Source organism: Ctenopharyngodon idella, chromosome 5 (genome assembly GCF_019924925.1).
Source record: "Ctenopharyngodon idella isolate HZGC_01 chromosome 5, HZGC01, whole genome shotgun sequence".
Lineage (NCBI taxonomy): Eukaryota > Metazoa > Chordata > Actinopteri > Cypriniformes > Xenocyprididae > Ctenopharyngodon > Ctenopharyngodon idella.
Window position 1 is genome coordinate 29,438,631 of NC_067224.1, and position 20,334 is coordinate 29,458,964.

At 35.8% G+C, this 20,334-nt stretch overlaps 2 protein-coding genes across 2 annotated transcripts in view; both read left to right on the forward strand.

The window, feature by feature from the left end:
- The first annotated feature begins 1,418 nt into the window (after nt 1-1,418).
- On the forward strand, nt 1,419-8,596 carry LOC127512336 (junctional adhesion molecule A-like). The gene is made up of 10 exons (XM_051893133.1): nt 1,419-1,642; nt 3,209-3,268; nt 3,548-3,664; nt 3,783-3,923; nt 4,251-4,453; nt 4,674-4,776; nt 7,134-7,241; nt 7,419-7,431; nt 7,532-7,592; nt 7,777-8,596. The coding sequence occupies exons 1-10, from the start codon at nt 1,600-1,602 to the stop codon at nt 7,810-7,812; spliced, it is 885 nt and encodes a 294-aa protein (XP_051749093.1). The 5' UTR covers nt 1,419-1,599; the 3' UTR covers nt 7,813-8,596.
- A 1,069-nt stretch (nt 8,597-9,665) lies between these two features.
- The window catches only part of ubash3ba (ubiquitin associated and SH3 domain containing Ba), a 29,804-nt gene continuing 19,135 nt past the window's right edge, over nt 9,666-20,334 (forward strand). Inside the window, exon 1 of the mRNA XM_051894514.1 lies at nt 9,666-10,235. Within this exon, the coding sequence (XP_051750474.1) occupies nt 10,108-10,235 (128 nt within the window). The 5' untranslated portion in view covers nt 9,666-10,107. The remainder of the gene's footprint in view (nt 10,236-20,334) is intronic.

The following is a 20,334-nucleotide window of genomic DNA, read 5'->3' on the forward strand; positions in this document are numbered from 1 at the left end:
GCTATGGAGGCCTCACTGAGCCATTGGATTTCAACAAAAATATCTTAATTTGTGTTCCGAAGATTAACGAAGGTCTTACGGGTGTGGAACGCCATGAGGGTGAGTAATAAATGACAGAATTTTCATTTTTGGGTGAACTAACCCTTTAAAGGAATGACATGCTCCCTTTGCCATTTGAGCCTATCCTTTTCAAAAAGTAGAGAAAAGAGACAAAAGATGTGCGGTGAAGAGTACAATATTGCCAAAGTTATGTCATTTAATTTAAAGATAGACTACAATATCTGTGTGGGCCTCCTATAAGTAAGACTTTTTGTTAAAAAGTTTGCTTTGAAAATTTGTATACGAGTATAAAATTATACAAAAGGACGCATCAGTGATTAATAAAAAATCTGTGTGTATATTATAAGATGTTGACAAAATTGATGAAATGAATGTTCACAATATGTACTCAAATATTTGAAAGGAAACATGTTTATAGTCTGTGTTTTTAAGAAACTACAGAGAAAGGTGTGTGAAGCCCAATACTACTATTTTGATACTATCAGAGACACATCTGCTGGTACCGTGGTAACCAGTCTTTACATAGGTGATTCAGTACTAATCTCTGCCCACCTCTACAGGAAATGCTAAAATATATTCACATATTGTGGTTAGAATGTTTTTGTCAAGAAGTGTGCAGCTGGTGTCATGCTCCGCATTACAACGTTAAACATTTTTAGCTTTTATTTACAGTGTTAATAATGCTAGAAGTGAAAAGAAAAGGTAAGGAAAAATGAAAATAATCATATTAAAAATAGCAACCACTTTTCTTTCATTTTCCAGCACCTGTCAAACTTCCAGAACATTCTAGTGACAACTCATTTTACGCAAATAAATTTATAACATTTCCCTGGATCCACAAGTTTACCTCAAGAGAGGGCTCAAAACATTATTCTGCTTCTTTGAAATAATCATAATCTCATTTTTTACTCCTAACATATTTCTTGTGTTCTTTATGAGTTCCAGCTAAACACGGATGCAGGACAAGATCAACAGTCTTTATTCACATACTCACATATTGTTTAAATTAGAAAGAGACCTTTAAAATGCAAAACTATGCATCCTTTCTATATCAATTTGTTGTTTCAGCAATGTGTATTATGTTTTGAATAGGCTATTAAATGATTTTAATGAATATCCAAAGTTCCCAAACTTTGTTGTTATTTGACAAGACCTGTAACTTATGGTTCTTCACTCCCCTGACAAGTTTGTTTCTTAAGATCTTATCTTGTGGGTTACTTACTTAGTATGTATATAGAATTCCAATAAGGATGTGTTTATCCTGAGAAGTAGTTTGTCTTCCTTGAAACTGAGTTTACTTTCATTGCGTCATGCAGTGGGAGTGCCATAGTGTCGCGTATTTAACCAATCACACACGGTACAGGTAACACAGTATCACTCGGAAGGGCGTTTAGTTTCAACCTTTCAGTTTATCTTCTTGACTTAGGTTTGCGAGGGCCTAGCAAAACCACAGCTCCCTAAAAGTTCTAGTAACATAATACAAAAAGCAGGTATTTTTAGAAAAGTGGAATATTTTGGAAGACTTATTTCAGAGTGGATATGCTGACCTTCGTCTTTGTGTGCCTCTCTATCTCAGTCACAGGTAGGCGTCCATGTTTTCAGTGTTTGAACCATGTTTACATTTCGGTTATTACGTTGTGTCATTGACTGCTGTTAATTAATCAGTAGGCTATAAACTTTGAATATTTTTAATTAGCTGCCATTTTGCTAAAAGACTTGCTTTTTCATACTTGCTTTTCATCAATGTTTTCTTCTTTTTATTACATAATTACTGTTTGCATTTAGGGGAGTTACGCGTTTAAATTATAGTTTTAGTACAGGTCTGCAAGAACAGAAAACGTCAACAGTGTACCTGTCGCTTAAATGATACTTTATTTAACCAATCCGGTAACGAATCGTTGTTTTGAATCGGCTCTCGTCAATGATCTTGAGAACGAATTTGCAAATAGTAGGCCTCCTTGAAGTGGAACCAGTTGAAGAAGCCTAGGCCTATTTAATCATATTCACATTCTTAAGTAATGACTTGAATCAGTAAACCGAGTCCATTAAGATCCGTTCGAAATAAAAGCGTAGCAAACGCCTTATCTGCGTTCATACGGTACGTTACCTAATTATAGTTTTGTGTAAATAGAAACAACAATTTAAGTGTTAAAGAAGGCCTTTCACGGCTCGGCGGTATCACCTGGAGAACCTGTATTTCCACCTCGCCCATCCCCCACCCGAAACCCGAGCTCAACAACCAGGAATTTTTGACAGCTGAAAGGCAATCCAGGAAGCGTGACCCAATAAAACAATTATCAGTATAGTCGCAGTAGATTAATGAAGTAAACGTATGATGCGCGTGCTCGCACAATATTCTTGTGAGGAAACTCATGAATTCAGAGTATTTGAGTATCGTGTTTGTTTTTACCTGTTACCCTCAAGTTCACAGTGGAAAAAGACGACAGCTAGTCTGGAAAACGTATATAAAATAATGATGATTGAAAAATTATGACCTAAAGAATTGTCAGAAACATATGTTTGAATGAATGTGAATTCATACTACGAATTTTTATTTCATAACTAATGCTTGCTGCAGTTTACCCGTTCTTTCAGAAAGAAACGTGGAAAAGCAGTTATAACTGCCATAACATATAGATAAAAAACAGAAAATTATGTATTTCTGTGGTAGAATTTTTTTTTTTTATGTTTCCTGTAATGAATCCTCACACACACTTTTAAAATGAAATGTAGCCTACTATTTACATTGAAATGTTTGCTGGTGTCACAAGGGTTTTTGTAGAAGGTCTGATGGCTTTTTAAATGGAACAACGTGCTTGTGCTGAAATAGACCTATTTCAGGGGCTGCGTTTTAAAGCCAAAAATAATGCATCCATCCATTTAAAAAAAAGAAAAAAAAAGAAAAAGTAATTCATATGACTCCAGGGGGTTAATAAAGGCCTTCTGAAGCGAAGTGATGCGTTTTTGTAAGAAAAATATCTATATAAATTCAAATAACTAGCTTCCAGCGGGCGACAGAATGCGCAAGTAAATCATGGGATAATTTTTATTTTTGGGTGAACTATGCCTTTTATGTGTGTTTTTTTTTTTTAAGAATTTCTTCTTACTGATGTGATAAAAGATTTAATCAGTCTCTTTCTGTCTGCAGGCCTACATGCCTTTTTGGTTACTGTTCCTAATCCCTCAGTAAAAGTGAAAGAGAATGAGGGTAAGTTTCATTTTGCTTTTTCTGTTTGTTTGACTTTGTTATAATCGTTTCTGTGTGTCATGAGCAGTCAGATATAAATAATGGAGAAAATTTGATGTGGTGCCTGCCTGCAAAGGTTTTGCACTGAAGAATAGTAATTTGTGTGGTGTTTGTTACAAATGTAACAATTTATTGGAGAGCCTCTCTCTACTGACTGGCCTAAAGACAGGTCTTAAGGACTGATGAAAAACATTTATGCATCAAGTTATTCAAAGTATTAACTTTTTTTTTTTTTCTCAGGAGTTGACTTGAAATGTACCTACTCCGCTGACTTTGGAGCAACACCCAGAGTAGAATGGAAGTTCAAGGATCTCAAGGGCTCTCAGTCATTCGTTTTCTTTGATAACAAGCCAACTGGTATGGATGAAAAGTTTATTGTTGTCATCATTGTAACCTTGCAGTTGCATTCCCTTATTGTGTGTTGATATGTCAAATGACCATTTGAGGAAGATGTGCATCTTTTTTCTTTCATCAGCTCAGTATGAAAACCGTATCACTGTGTATAATGGAGGGCTGAGATTTGACAAGGTGACGCGAGCAGACACCGGGGACTATGACTGTGAGGTGCTTGGAAATAATGGATATGACGAGAAGACAATCAAACTCACTGTCCTTGGTAAATCATTTTGTGTTATTTACATGAACATTTACTACCTGATAGATGAGAAATCATAACCCTAACCCAGGGTCTGGGAATGGCCCAGCCTACTTTTTTAGTTCACTCAAAAATGTAAACTATTGTCATTATTTACTTGGTCTATTCATTACTCTTATTTGGTTCCAAATCTATATGCATTTATTTTTCTGTGGAACACAAAAAAAGTTTTGAAAAATGTCAGTGGGGTCCAGTGTTTATATTTAACACAATATATAGCTTTGATTAAATAATGTTTTATATATGTAATTGGCCTTACAATTCCCACTGTAATTTCCTCCACTACAGTGCCTCCTTCCAAGCCTGTATCCAGAATTCCTTCTTCAGTCACAACAGGCAGTAACGTCCTTCTGACCTGCTTCGACAATGTTGGATCTCCCCCACCCACCTATAAGTGGTACAAAGACAACACACCTCTCCCTGATGATCCCAGCAAGTTCCCCACATTTAAAAACCTCACCTACAAGATGAATGTTTTCAATGGAAACCTGGTGAGTTTTTATCTACAATATTAGAAAATACAAAATGGCATATATAATGAGTGTGAATGTATATAGTCACATCAAATGACTGAAACTCTTTGGTCAAAACATTCAGTACTATACTGTATACTGCTATAATTTAAATGTCATTGTGTAGTTTAGTATGTTTCTAGGTTTATACATTGTAAAGTAAATTATTTTTGTAAAATTGTTTTGTTTGTGTGATCAGGAGTTCCCGAGTGTGTCTAAGCTGGATATCGGTTCATATTTCTGTGAGGCCAATAATGGAGAAGGTGCCCCTCAGCGTAGTGATGCAGTGCAGATGGATGTCCGTAAGTAATAGAGATGGGTTGATCATGAACGATTTGGTCATTTTGAACAAATCTTTTTTATGACTCAGGAATAACAAGATGACTCAGAGAGTGATTTGTTCATCTTGGGGCAAATTCCAAATGGCTTTGGGCACTTCAGGAAGGGGACTCAATTTGTAGGGGCGTTCTAAACAATTGTGAACAGCTGAATACCATTAACAAAGGGTTCTTCCACGAGTTCATTAGTGAAGGGTTCATGCAATGGTCACTTCAAGGAAGTCATTTTCTCTTTTATAGTCATGAATGGTACCAAAGAACTTAAAGGTAGAACTATGTAACTTTTGGCCCTCTAGCGGTTAAAACAAAAGTGCATGCATTTTGCAGAAGAACATTGTTTTGGTTGTCCTTCGGCTCTTTGTGGCTGTGCAGATGAATATGACAATAGATAATGATTTACAGTGAGCTCCCACACAATTCGCACGTCAAAGTAGCGTTTTTTTTTTTTTTTGGCGATACGCATGAGTGAGTGACGTAAGTACACCATTTCCCACAAAAACCATCTTGCTAGGTCTAAAATATAAACGCTTATAATAGGCTTACCATAATGAATGAGTGTAAAGGCCCGTTCACACCAAGAACGATAACTATAAAGATTTAGTTCTAAAAATCATTCTAAATATAAAAGAACAGCACTGTCCACACCACAACTATAACGATGAATCATATACATGAATCGATACATAAAAAGAGAGGCCAAATACAATTCTATGTTGTATTTTTACACTATGTAATGTTCTATTTATTAAAACGAAGTATAAATTGAATAAAGTTAGTGTTTTTATGCATTTTTACATTTATTCCAAAATAATAACTAATGGCAGTAACAATTTAAACAATATATATTATTCATAAACTAATATTCAGCTTTTTTTTTTTTTTTTTTTTTTTTTTTTTTAAATAGTCAATTTATTTTCAGCAGTCATCAAGCTTATACACGCTGGTCACTCACTCACAGACACAAAGATGTACCTTTAATTTCACCATGCTGATTGCTCACTAAAAAACTCCCGCAGTCATCATGTTTTCAGGCCATTTTGAGTTTGATTTTGACATGAAATAAAGTGGTGACATCTAAGTGACAGTTGTTTACTTACTTTTTAATTAGTCTTCCCATTAATGCCATCACTGTCTTCGTTCAGGCCGATTCGACGAGAATGCGCCTGAAAACAAGAGGTGGGATTTATTGCATGAACCAATCATGCCCAATCGTAACTGATCATATCCAATCATAGCGCGATGGAGGCACTGCCTCCTCTCACGTGACTTTCCCCCATTCATTCTCAGTTACCCCCCACTAAACCCGCCGCACGCTTTGGGGGCTCTGCTTTGTTTCTATGAGCTGAAGGGAGGCACAAAAGATGCAGGACTCCCTGCTGTAACTTCACCTGCGGGTGTCGCTGTTTGACATTGTTTCTTTAGAAAAAACGAGTGACTTTTACACTTTTTAATGTCAAATTTGATAACATTTGCGTTATATTTTTGTAATACCGATTATTTTCTCATCCAGTTTTTTTTGAGGAGGCACTGCCTCTTTTGCCTCCTCGGAGGAAATGCCCCTGAAATGGATATATGGAAAACAATCAGTCATACCCTCTGATTTTATGGTGAGAAGTAGTAACGATGAGATCATTATGCCAGGCTAGCAAACAGTATAACATAATTAATTACCTCAGTTATCCAGTGCTAGTTTTGACAACATTGTCTTATTTCAAGCATGAGCCTGGTAGTTACCTCTCCTCAGCTACAACATCGTATTATGAATAATCGTCTGACTGATGGGGTTTGAAGAAGATGCGCAGGATATTTTCGCTTTAGCAGCCTTTGAGTTTTAAATAATTCAAATGATGTAAATGATAACATTGAGTGAATAGGAAAGCCTATTTTAGACTTATCTATCTGTAACCTACCTCATCAGACAATGATTAACCAGGAAAACAGCCAACAGAACTATTCAGCAGAACTAGTTAACCGCTAATCAGAATCCACTTGACTTTAAATGGCTTGAGCATTGAAAGCGGCAGACGACATAACTGCAGCGTGCGCTTTTAATAAACAGAACATCAGTGTGTTGGTGTGGCTGTGGATGCTGATGTAGTTATCTAGTTAGCATTCTTAGTGTGAATGGCCCTTAATTCCCACTCTCTGTCATAGTTTGAAAATTCTCCATTTATTCTAAAAGCAACATTTTTATCCTTATGATGACCTTCTAAAGAGAGAGAACCAAGTATTTTTGAGAACCAAGGATTTTTGATATTTATGATTTTTGCTTTTTGAACATGTCTTGATTGAATTTAATTTGTTGTTTTTCTTTAATATAGGTGATCTAAATGTTGGTGGCATTGTTGCGGGAGTTATTGTGGCTTTGCTGGCAGTAGGATTGCTCCTCTTTGCTCTCTGGTTTGCCACTAAAAAGGGATATATGCCAAGTAAGTTCTTACTTTTTATATGTGAGAGAGAGAGAGAGAGAGAGAGAGAGAGAGAGAGAGAGAATAATTAATAATTAAATTCAAATAATTAGATGCCATAGCTATAATAATTAGAAATTCAAAATGATTTGACTCAATTGCCTTTTTTTTTTTTTTTTTTTTTTTAATTCTCCACAGAAATAGCAGAAAGGTAAGTCTATTTCTATGGCACATATAACTTCATATTTTATATACATAATACTATATGTTGCATTAAAATGTAATAAAATGACATAAATGATCTCTTGCAGCAAGCCAAAAACACAAGCTGTTTATACACAGCCTAGAGCAGATGAAGGGGTTGATGGGGATGTAAGTACAACACACTTGCTTAGTTGTGTAAATTAGATTAAACAGCTGAATGGAATTCCCCATTGGAATTCTGTTTGCAGTAGTTCACTTTGAATGTCCTTTTCTATTTGTGTGTTCTGTTCTACCACCAGAGTAGTGGTACTGGTAAAATAATTCTATTTACACTGTTTTGTGTCTGTTTCAGGGGGAATTCAAACAGAAATCATCTTTTGTGGTGTAGCCTGCTTTGGATGAAATATCAAGATTTGTTGCCTAGATCAATTTTTTCTTTTTTCTATTTAAGTTCATACAAATCAGGATCAGTTTGTATGTGAAGAGTGTGACATCAAATGTTCCTCCCTGCCCTGCCTACCACACCACTTGACCATAGAAATGTCCAAAAGCTTTAAACCATCGTGTGTGTGTGTGTGTGTGTGTGTGTGTGTGTGTGTGTGTGTGTGTTAGCTTAAACTTACAGATTTAGTTTTAGGAATCTAAATCCTCTCTCCCATTTGCAGAAATGAATTGAAATGTAATGTATTTAAGTACAAGTAATCTGTGAGTGGAAAACAGACTTAAAGGGTTTATTATCAATATTTTATTAATATAATTTGCTCAAATTATATTAATTTGTTTAGTTATTTATGGATTGAGGTTAATTCTGTGTGACTGCACAATGGGATGAAAGCTTCTGGGGAAAAGAAGGTACTATGAATGTTCCCCATTCAGGAAATAATCCCCCTTCCTACTGATATAAACATTTGCTGTACATTGTAGTCATAAGTTGTTTGTTTACTTCACTGGCATTTTTTTATGATAGTGTACTTTGTTTTTATGTGTTTTATACATCATTCATGAAATGTAAATAGTTTTTTCCGGCTTTTATAGAATTTAAAAATCATGCTTTATTGACCTCTCTCTGAATTGTTCAACTGGAAACTAATTACGAAACAGTTTTTCTTGTTTGATTTGAAGTTTTAATGTCAGACTTGATCCTGTTCTTCCAATAAATTAAACTTACTGAATATGACTTATGCAATATTAAATGTAATGCTGACATTCCTCCATTAGGAAGGCTGTCGTGGACTAATGGTTAGAGTTTCTCAATACCGGCAGGAAATGACTGAGGTGCCCTTAAGCAAGGCACCTAACCACTAATCGCTCCCCGGGTGCCACAGCAAAATAGCTCTCCGCTGCTCCGGGTGTGTGTCCACGGTTTGTGTTCACTGCTCTTAATGTGTGTGCTGTGCACTAACCGGATGGGTTGAATGCAGAGGACAAATTCCGAGTATGGAATTCCGAGTACTTGGTCCTTCACTTCACTAAATAGCAGGTCCACCCAGAGTCTGCCAATGCAGAAAACTCATTGTGAATGTTCAATTAAGCAATGTTATCTGTTGTTGTCTCAACTGATTTTTGGAAATATCTATTTCGTAGGATGACATTAGGAATGAATATGTTTATTTTCAAATTATATATTAATGTGGCAACAACCTGATGAAATCTAAAATGTTCTGAATATGACCACTAGGAGGCAGTGTAGGACCACAACAAATCTTGCACAGCTTTGAACACTGTTGAAATTGCCATTGGCATGTTTCTATGAGGTTCAATAAGATGTCTTTAACATAAAAATTATAAAATGATTTTTTTTATTTATGATTTTCACAGGCTTTTGTTTTTCTTCCACACAATTTTAGATTTCGATTTAACCAAATAGGCTACATTATTTGCACAAGACAGCTTTGCTTACAGTTCATTCACTGGTTTCTAAATGATTCTAAATATTTTACTTCTTTCCTTGTTCTGGCCACGACACTTCACGTTATATTTTGTAAAATGTTAAGTATCTTCCACATGATGCGTTCTACGTTCTACCTGCGCACAGTTACATAGACGTCTCACTGAATGTGAGAAAACGTCAATGGCGATGATGCTTCTCACTGAACAGCGCTGTCTGCCATCCGAGCGCATCTGATCTGCTCAACGTCACCTTTCAAAACTGCGACTTTAAGGATAAAGGGGGCGGTGCCGGGCGGACCCCGTCTGCTGATAGGCTGCTTCTGCTTTCAGTCAAGCCCCATTCATAAATAAGTCATGTCTAGGAGGAACCGATGTAACAAGTATTGATAAATTTCGCTCGCGACGCGCCTGTTACAACATTTCTAACTATACGCCGAGCGGCGATAGACTCCGTCGAATTATATTTCTTCCTGTGGCAGACAGCGACAGCGATGGTTGTCGATGCGCGGAGCAAATGAGATTGACTTCCGACTGGTGACCCCTTTCTCAAACTGTAATGACATGAGCGCTCCAGCAGGAAGCTCAAATCATTTTGTGTTTAGAAACATTGTAGCGCGTCCGCCAAGACTTCTGTCTGTCCGACTTTGGGGAATAATGGAGCGTTTTTGAACCAGCCTTTACTGTAGATACTGTAGCTCTTGATTCGATGTTTTAAATGTGTGTCGTGTCCGTCCATTTGGACGCATCAAAAGTAAGCAAATCGCTGTTCTGAAACCAAATGGAAAGCTGAACCATGGCAGCAAAAGAGGACCTATATGCCAAAGTCGCTCCACGGATGCAGCGGCAGAACCGGCCAGGAACTGTCAAACATGGAAATTGTCTGGATGTATTGCTGTCAATGGGCTTCCCAAAAACCAGGGCGTAAGTACCAGAGTTTCGTCTCTCCCAGATCTCGAGCATCACGCAGCTGCAATCACAGCTGTAGACGTTAAGAACGCAAACACATGTGATAAGAGCACACAAAACCCCTTTGGAAATACAGAAACATGGCAGATATTTAAAACATGTAGTGCAAGTTGCATTTGTAATGGCGTCGGTCTGGTTTTGTTATTAATTAATATGACGAAGTGGGAAATAGGCTCGAGCGCCAAAGGGTTATAAAGTTGTTTTCCTGTTGCCTCATTAAGCAGTTTTCTTATAAACTCGTCATACATGGTCTAGGCTGCATCTGTCCAGATAGGACATGTTCCTGAGCTACCAGCACTTCCTCGCGCGGATGAGGTCAGATCACTGCTGTCCATCGTATTGGGGTTGTGTCAGCGCATCCATAACTGCCCTGCTGCCTGTTTTTATTTTTTATATACTTTTTTAGTTCTATTCCTGGCATCATGGCATTTGAACATGTATGTAAGGAATGTATGTATGTATGTAGCCTACGTGAACATATATGTAGCCTAAGGAATCTAAAGTTTCCGATTCCATAAATGATTCTTCAGTCCCTGTCCCAAAAGAACAGTTATAATAACTGTTATAATCAGAAATAAGTGTATTACAGTTCTTGTTTGCACAGACTTTTAATTACTTTTCACAGAGCTGTTATTAAATAAAATACATGCACTTTAATAATGGTACTAACTAGCTGTTTACTATATACAATTTCTAAACAACAAAACTTTGCATATTTATGGTAACACTCTATAATAACGTCCCAATAATTCATTTACTAAAATTAACTAACAATGAGCAATTCATTTGTTACTTATTCATCTTTGTTAATGTTCATGTGAGCTCAGGTCCACTAAATGTGGCAGACACAACTTTTGATAAAGGTTAAAATTAACATTAAGAATAATAAATGCTTTAGAATTATTTTTTATTGTGAGTTCATGTTAACTAATTTAGTTAACTAATGTTAACAAATTGATCCTTATTGTGTTTCATAAACTACCAGTTGTTACAACAAACCTTTTTTTTTTTTTGAAGAGAAATATCATTAAATGATGATGATTTACACTCATTTAAAATGAAGACTAAACATATCAATTTTTTTTTACAAAAAGACAGCTACGTGTTTATTGTACATGGGGCGGGTCGCCCGTTCAAATGTGCCGCCATAAAATCACTTGACCAGCCTTGTCATGCAATTGATAGAGTTACCACTACTAATAATAACAATAAAAATTACACTTACTTTTGTAATACTTTTAAATGATATACTTTTAATGAGCCACCTAAATGTAAACACTTACTGAATGAACCTTTAAACAGTTCAAATTAATTGAGTAACCACTATCAGTTAGTACATACTAGGGGTGCAACGGTTCAGATTACTCACGGTTCGGTTTGTATCATGGTTTTAGGCTCACGTTTCGGTACGGTTCGGTAAGTGCTATGTTCAGGTAAAAAATTACTACTGTCAAATAAAAATAAAGAAAATAAGAACAAATAATCAAACAGCACAAATAAATACAGTCAAGCAAAGATACAAACAAATAAAGCTTTTCAGGTTTTTCATGTATCCAGTTTTAAGGTACAGAAATTGAATAAAGTAGCCAATAAAATGTAAAACAACATTGCATGTAATCTTCACTGTATAAATTAAATAAAGATCAATCATTATTAATTATTAAGTTACTATTTAGTCATGAGCAATGAGTGATTTCCTTGTCTTTTGTTGTTTAATTAACATTAAAAACACATTCAGACAGCAGGAATGCAAGGGCTTCTGTCTCTTTAAGACATAATACATGGATCAGTACACTGATACTGAACACATGCGTTCTTTCTCGAGTGTTTAAGTTTCCTTAAGACATAACCGACTATGCTTGCAAGGATACTCGCCAAGACATGTTGACATAATCTTGTGTGAATTTGTCCGTTCAAGCACAAGACTTGAAAGAGACCTCAATATGTGCGCGCTGTACACGCGCTTCGGATGAGTGCCCAAATCTTCTCACAGCGCGCGCGTAAGTTCTCTTTCGTGCCTTGAACTCAAATGTTTAAAATGGCAAGTTTAAACGCAGATTGCAAGCAACGTGCGCTGTTTATGTCAAGTCAAGTCACCTTTATTTATATAGCGCTTTTTACAATGTAGATTGTGTCAAAGCAGCTTTACATTGATAACTGGTATATTGTTTGGCTGCACAGCAGCTCTTAAAGAATAGTGTCAATGCAGGCAGATCAAAGCACTGTTGAATATCAAATGTCAAGTGTCCCCAACTAAGCAAAGCCAGTTTATGTCTCACCTGCGCTCGCGCGCTATTAACACCCGGGTGATGACGGCGTAAATGACTGGTCAGATAGAGCATACGGCACTCGCACTGAAGTTTAGGAGAAGCCAGAATGCGTATCCATCGACAGAACCATACATTAGCCTAACTCTGTTTTATTTATTTTCTACAAACCATATTATAGATGCGTATGCGTCGTCAGATATGAGATGAACCGAGTGCAAGTGCGTGCCGAACCGAGTGTGCAGAACGGTACGTTTCGATTTTTTTACCGAGAACCTTTTCACCCCTAGTCATTTGTTTGGGAATTGGACCTCACTTGTTCTGCGTTGTAGAGCCGCTGAATAGTAATGCAGGAAGCACTTTCAGAGACAGGTGTTTCGGTATGCTGTTGGCATAAGAATGCACAAAAGTAATTTGGTTCCAGTCATTTTTTAAATGAGATCAATCAATACAATTAAGATCTTTAGAAAAAGTGACGTCATACCATATGTGGCACCATACCACTTTTTGATGCAGCAAGTTTCTTGATTTAGACGAAGTTGCCAAAGCTGAACAACTGTCCTTTCCATCACTGTTCTACACTGAGGAGCACGGTTGGAGTAAGGTATCTCCAACCAACCATGAAGTCTGCATTAGGTTGCTGTCAGTGAGGAGCTAGATTCTCATTCATCAAAATTACAGTTCATCTCTGCTTCTTTTAGCTACACATTCTCTCTCCTATCGCTCACTCATGTCTTTACTTTTGGCTTGGGTTTAATCCTGCTGTTTCCATAATCTGTTTGAAATCCTCCTTGCCTCTGTGTGTTATTACGGTTCGTGTCGAGATTGGGATTGTACAGGGCAGGCCAAATGATTCCATTCATGTTAATCCAGGGAGAGCGAACAAAGGTGAATAGGGCAAGATGTCTTTATTGAATGTGTTGTGGATGAATTTGATAAAGTCTTGGTTTTGATGCTGTGTGCATACCACTGATCTTGTTCATGAATGTATGCGGTCAGTGGATTAAGCTGGTCATCGTCCTTGAGTCCTTGACATGAGAATTCTAAACATTTGGCCAAATATTTGTCATTTGCTGACATCGGAAGCAGTGGTATGCTAGATTTCTAGCCTTCTATGGTTAGTCTGTCTGCTTCTGACAACATTTAAAAGTTTGCTTAAGTGTTAGTCATCAAGTAGTATGCATATGGGTGGTTGTCATAACCTGCTTTTAATAACCCTAATGTGATTAGTGCCATATATGGATTAATTGATAGTGATCAGTCTTGTTTTTATGTTGGTAAAAAAAATCACACCATACATGTTTGGATACATGGGAAGCAATTGACCATGTCCTAAAGCGGAGAAAGAGAAAGTAAATAAATTTATTGCCAAAGTAAAGTAAAACTGATGTTTTCATATACTTATGTATATCAGTATAGGAGTGTAGGTGTAATAGTGACATGTTTGTATTTGATATTTTTTATGTGTAGGTGTACAGACCTGTATTTTTTTATAACACAATATATAGTATTACTTGAATCAAGCGCTTCTTCTCCCTTACAAATGGATAATTCTAAAAGTTGTTTTTAATGTTGAATTTGGCTTATCTTGACATATCCTCTTGGGGCTTACAGAGTCATTTGGTGCGACATTCAAATTAATGAAATTTGTTACGATTTTAATGCGATTATAGGAAATGATGTCTTCACCATCAATGACAAAAGTTTTATAGCTCAATTAGTTGAAATGTAGTTTATTTACCAATTAAAGGTTTGATTTCAGTAGACAAAAAAAAAAAAAAAACATTACCTGTAATGTTTATTTCAAGAATTGTGTCCCTTACATTTTTATACATCATCTGCTATGCCGTGTCAGGGTTTAGCTTTGAAGAATGGGACAAAATGTGACCATGGACCACAAAACCAGTCATAAGGGTCAATTTTTTGAAATTGATATTTCAAAAAGAGAAAATCTGAAATCTGAAGGTGCAAAAAAATCAAAATATTGAGAAAATCGCCTTTAAAGTTGTCCAAATGAAGTCCTTAGCAATGCATATCCACTCACAAAAATAAATTTTTTATATATTTACGGTAGAATATTTACAAAACATGATCTTTACTTAATATCCTAATGATTTTTGGCATAAAAGAAAAATTGATAATTTTGACCCATACGATGTATTGTTGACTATTGCTACAAATATACCCGTGCGACTTATGACTGGTTTTGTGGTCCAGGGTCACAAATTAGGTTATAATATAAAAAGGAATTTTATTTAACTTGTAAATAATATTCATGACTTTTTATACTTAGTTGTCAACCCACATGTAATTGTAACCCACATTCTCAAGAAATACCAGTTACTATTAATAGTAACACTTTACGGTAAGGTCTATTCAACCCAATCTCACGGCAATTCGTACGTATTTTACGAGTTGCCAAATTCGTATGAATTCGTACGAATGACCTACCCCTAACCCCGCCCCTAAACCTACCCGTCACTTGGGTTTAGACATCGTACGAATCGTAAAATACGTATGAATTGGTCGTGAGATAGCATTGGTCTATTTGTTAACATTGTTAACATTAACAAGGTCGTATTTGTTAACATTAGTTACTGTATTAACTGACATGAACTAACAATGAGTAATACATTTGTTACAGTATTTATTAATCTTAATGTTAATGTTAGTTAAAAATCCAGCTGTTCGTTGTTTGTTCATGTTAGATCACAGTACATTAACTAATGTTAACAAATGCAACATTTGATTTCCATAATGTATTAGTAAATGTTGAAATTAACATTAACTAAGATTAATAAATTAATTAGTAGTATTGTTCATTCTTAGTTCATGTTAACTATAAAGTAGTTAACTAATGTTAATGAAAACTTATTGTAAAGTGTTACCTTATTAACACTGTTAATCTACTTAAGCTAGTCATCGAATGGTTACTGGGTTTGTCTCTTAGGCCCAATAAGGCCTAATATAACAGATTACGACAGTTTTAGCACTGAAGGGTCTTAAAAGGATATACTGAAAAGTCAGATATTTGACATTTGCATCAGACTTTCCCTGTTCTGATACGTAATAGCCTAAAGATGGCTACAAAGCGAAGGAGTCCCCATCCGTCTTGCTGGACACAAGTAGCCCAGCTGGAATTGTCATTGAGATGGAAGGCCAGGAGATTTTGTTTTCAGTGGAGATAAGTGAAGTGTTTCAACGAATAGCTGATTAATTTGAAGATTTTTGTCGAAAAGTTTTTTTCAGTGATTGTTAGATTCTATTTGTTAAGTTTGTTTAATCTAAATGAGATTAGTTTTATCTTTCCATCATGTTTGATCTGAGATTTAGACATTATTTTGTATTTTACATAAAATGAAACTGTCATACTATAAGTATATGAATTGTATTCTGGTGTGTTCTTTGAAGTGTACTACTTTAAAGGCCTTTGGTTAAGCATTGTTTGACAAGCACTAGCTGTTCTGGGCAAGAGACTCTTAGTGACCAAGTTTCTGTGAAATGGAGTGATGTGTATTACACACCAATATTTTAAACCGCAGCAACAAAATAAGATATCTCACTTACCTCTCACCGTTTTTATAGCACTAGCTAGAGAAGTAACTTATAGAAATAGAAGATATAGAGGTAAATGGTTTGACCTTTACTCAAAAAAAGACCTGTTACATTTCCACACTTGGTATAAATGTGTTAAATTAAGCTTCTAACATTTCATCTTAATATGAAATGTGTACACACACACACACACACACACACACACACACAAAACAGAAGCATATAAAATAATTTAATACCTCTGTTAAATGTAATCTTTAGTAAATATCAAAATTAATATCCATTTTTCATACTTTATAATATTGTGGTGCCTAAATTCACTTGTAGCATTTTACATTTTTTATTTATTTTTATTTTTTATTTATATTTTTAGATTATTGGCCATAACCATACAATATTTATCAGCGAAGGTATTGGTTAGAATCTTAATATGTGTGTAACCCTGTTAAATACTTCTTATTTATTTTGTCATAACATTTATTTTTTTAATTTGTACCATTTTCTTTTTGTTTTCAAAAAATCACAAACATTTAGACCCCACTGTATTTTTTGCCCCTTAAACCCAATTATGTACTAAATTATGTGAAGTCAGAAACACTTCTTCTTCTTCTTCTTTTTTTTTCTTCATTTTCCTGTGTAAAGGCATCCAGATTTGTATCTCGCCTAGTGGTAGAAACCACTTTTAGTTTATCTGTGTTGTAACCAGATGTGTAAAGGTTTTGAAACGTTGCTCTTTTTTGGAGGTTTCCATGCGAGCCTGTGGAGGACAAACTTATCAGCAGGCTGTCAGTGTGTGTGTGTGTGTGTGTGTGTGTGTGTGTGTGTGTGTGTGTGTGTGTTAAGGTCAGTTTGAGTGGGAAGCTTTCATACATTGGGTGGAAACACTGATGTTTCTGTGTCCCAGCTTCTTAGGGACTCTTTCCAGTTTCGCCTGATGATGCAGGAGTTGCACAAATTTTCCGCTAGAGAAAGGCAGGAGGAGAATAGAGAGGCAGTATGCAATGAGTTTTAAAAGGAGAGTGTGAGTATGTCTTAAGATGGAATCACTCAGTTCAAAGAACACAGCATTGCGACAAAATTCAAAGCTACATTGTGTTTGAAAAAGTTCATTTTGTGTCAGTCAAGGCCTTCATAAAGCAGTTGGTGGTATTAAATATTGGCAATACTGAAGATAAAGAAAATCGTTAAAGGGATATTTTACCAAAAAATGAAAATTCAGTGATGTCTTTGTTTACTCACCTTTGTCATTTCAAACCCGTATGAATCTGTTGATACTCTAGTGAAGAATGTGACCAAAATTGCGACCAAATCTTTGAGTCTTGGAGTTGAACTCAAGAACCGAATGAGTCCAATTCTTGCATCATTCTGATGATTTGCAGAATTATGCTTTACATTTCCAGTCTTTGGTGTTTCTAGTCAAATTAGCATATTTTCCGAGCAGATAATGTAATGTTAAACCTATGAAAATGGTTTTAAAAGCGCATGGCTCCATAGTGCCATTTCTTAACAGTGTCACAATGACCATCTTTTGTCAGTCAAGTCAAGTCAAGTCACCTTTATTTATATAGCGCTTTTTACAATGTAGATTGTGTCAAAGCAGCTTTATATTGATAACTGGTACATTGTTTGGCTGCACAGCAGCTCTTAAAGAATAGTGTCAATGCAGGCAGATCAAAGCACTGTTGAATATCAAATGTCAAGTCAAGTGTCCCCAACTAAGCAAGCCAGAGGCGACAGCGGCAAGGAACCCAAACTCCATCAGGTGACATTAGGTGGCAGACAAGTGGCAAATTGGTGTTAAAATGGAGAAAAAAAACCTTGGGAGAAACCAGGCTTAGTCGGGGTGCCAGTTCTCCTCTGGCCAGTGCCTCGCCCGTCATTGCGTAGATGACATGAAGCTGCCCAAAGTTAAATACATTGAAAACTTTATATTCTACGTACAGCTCCCGATCAGGGTGAAGTTTGTCCTCAAAATGATAAGAGCGCATATATACCTTTTATGGGGAGTATTAGTACTGCAAGACATACTCATTTACTCTTGACAGTCTTTGGCATAAAATGCTAGGCATGCGGGTCCGTATACGGACATTTCTTCACATTATTGCTGTTGTGGCAGACAAAAACAGCATAGCTTAACCCTGGGCTCATTTAAATTTTTTACTAATGTTCAAAAAGTTTCTGTTTAATTCAGTCGCTGTTTTAACAATGGGTTCCTACGTAGACCGGAACGCGACCGCATACAAACGGAAGTTAGAATCTATCATGGTGGTGCACATCGTTTACTCAGGAAAAAGGTGGATACATTTAATGAGTTTGGATTGTTTGTGTGTGTGAAAGATGTACTCATATGCTTTGTAAGGATGAAAGCCAAACTGTTTGTGTTCTGGGTTCAGCCATGTGTTGGTGTGCACGTATTTGTGCATGAGTAATATTTTCTGATTCATCACCTGTAGGGTGTGTACATTTGTGTCTGTTCTCATTATTGCATTACGTTGACTCCCGTTACCTGGTATGGAGCTCCTAATGAATATGACTTTACAGCCACTAAATAAAGTTGTCTATTCTTCATTATAGTACAGTACTTGATAATATTTGGCCATTCTCGGATATTCAGTAATATTCTATGACTCTTAATGACAACAAAGCCTCTGCTTTGTGTGTGGAGTCATCACATGATGAGCTTCTCTCAGAGGAAATATGGGAAGTAGGAAGGCCATGACAGTGCAGTATCTAGAGAACTGAGCTCAACAAAAAGCAGTCAGCCCTTACTGTCTCACAAAATGATTGCAAACAATTGGATATCTAATAAAAAGAAAAAGTTTTATAATGTAATGTTTAGCTTGTTTCAGCTTAAAAAAAAATACAAAGAAGTCTGTTGAGCACTGATGCAAAGTATTCATGTCTGCTAATTCTGAATGAAAATGTTTGTAATTGCACAAAGTTTTTAAATGAAAGTTATATTTGTGCTCGACCGCAGAATGGAACAGTCACTGTCTCTTACGTATTTCTCTTATACAGAGGTGAGATTAAATATAGAGCAAATGGAAACTTTTTCTCAAGTCATTGTGCTTATCTGACTTGCATTTACATTTAATGATTTACACTTGTATCAAAAGCAACTTACAAATGAGGAACACAGCTAAGCTAGAATACACGCATATATAAATATATACACTACTTTTGAAAAGTTTTTTTTTTAAAGAAATTGATACTATTCATCATCAAAAATGCGTTAAATAGATGAAAAGTGACAGTAAAGACTGTTACATGTTACAAAAAAATCAAATAAATGGTTTCCACAAAAATTAATATCAAATGGTTTCTCAAACATTGATTTTAAATATTGATAATAATAATAAATGTTTCTTGAACACCACATCAGCATATTAGAATGATTTCTGAAGAATCATGTGACGCTGAAGACTTGAGTAATGATGCTGAAAATTCATGTTAAATATATATATATGTAATATAATATATAATATTAATATGAAATAAATGCAGCCTTGGTGAGCTCTTTCATCCTATCTAACATCCTATCGACCCCTAACCTTTGAATAGTAATGTACATATTTCTGTTTTCTGTGTTTGCTTCTTGGGGATTTTTTAAAAGAAACATCTTGATGCTTAAAAGGATCATAATGGAGAACTTTATTAAGTCTCCTAAATTATGAAAGAGCAACCACTGAGAAATAATATTTTTTTTTACCTGGTGAAATTGTCTTATACTTTGTGTTTTTTCCTTAGTCTCTCACCTTATTTTTACCTGAGAGTGCAAACACATGAAATCACAGCTCCGGAACTCTCTTCCTTGAGCACAGATTTTAGAACGTTTTTCAGGGTTACCATGGTTACTTAGTAACTTTGTTATTGATGATTTAGTTAAATAGACAGACTTTTAACTGCAAGTAGACCTTTTAAAGTTACATTTAAAATGATTTAATTTTAAATTTAAAGGAAGTCATATATGTCTTTGAAATGAAAATTTCATGTTTATGAACAGTACTCCTATGCTTGCAGACTCCTTGTAAACTCACAGTGCAAAGTTTGTCCGCTAAGAGGAAGTGCCCCATTTCAGGAAGTGGTTTGTGACCTTTAGAGAGTGCCGTGGCTGCTGGGACATAAAGGAACCCATATGTGCTGAGACACAGAGACGTGGGGGTGGAAAGACACATGCACGCTCAAAACTTCAGATATATTGAGGTACAAAGACATATGTGCATAATCTGAAA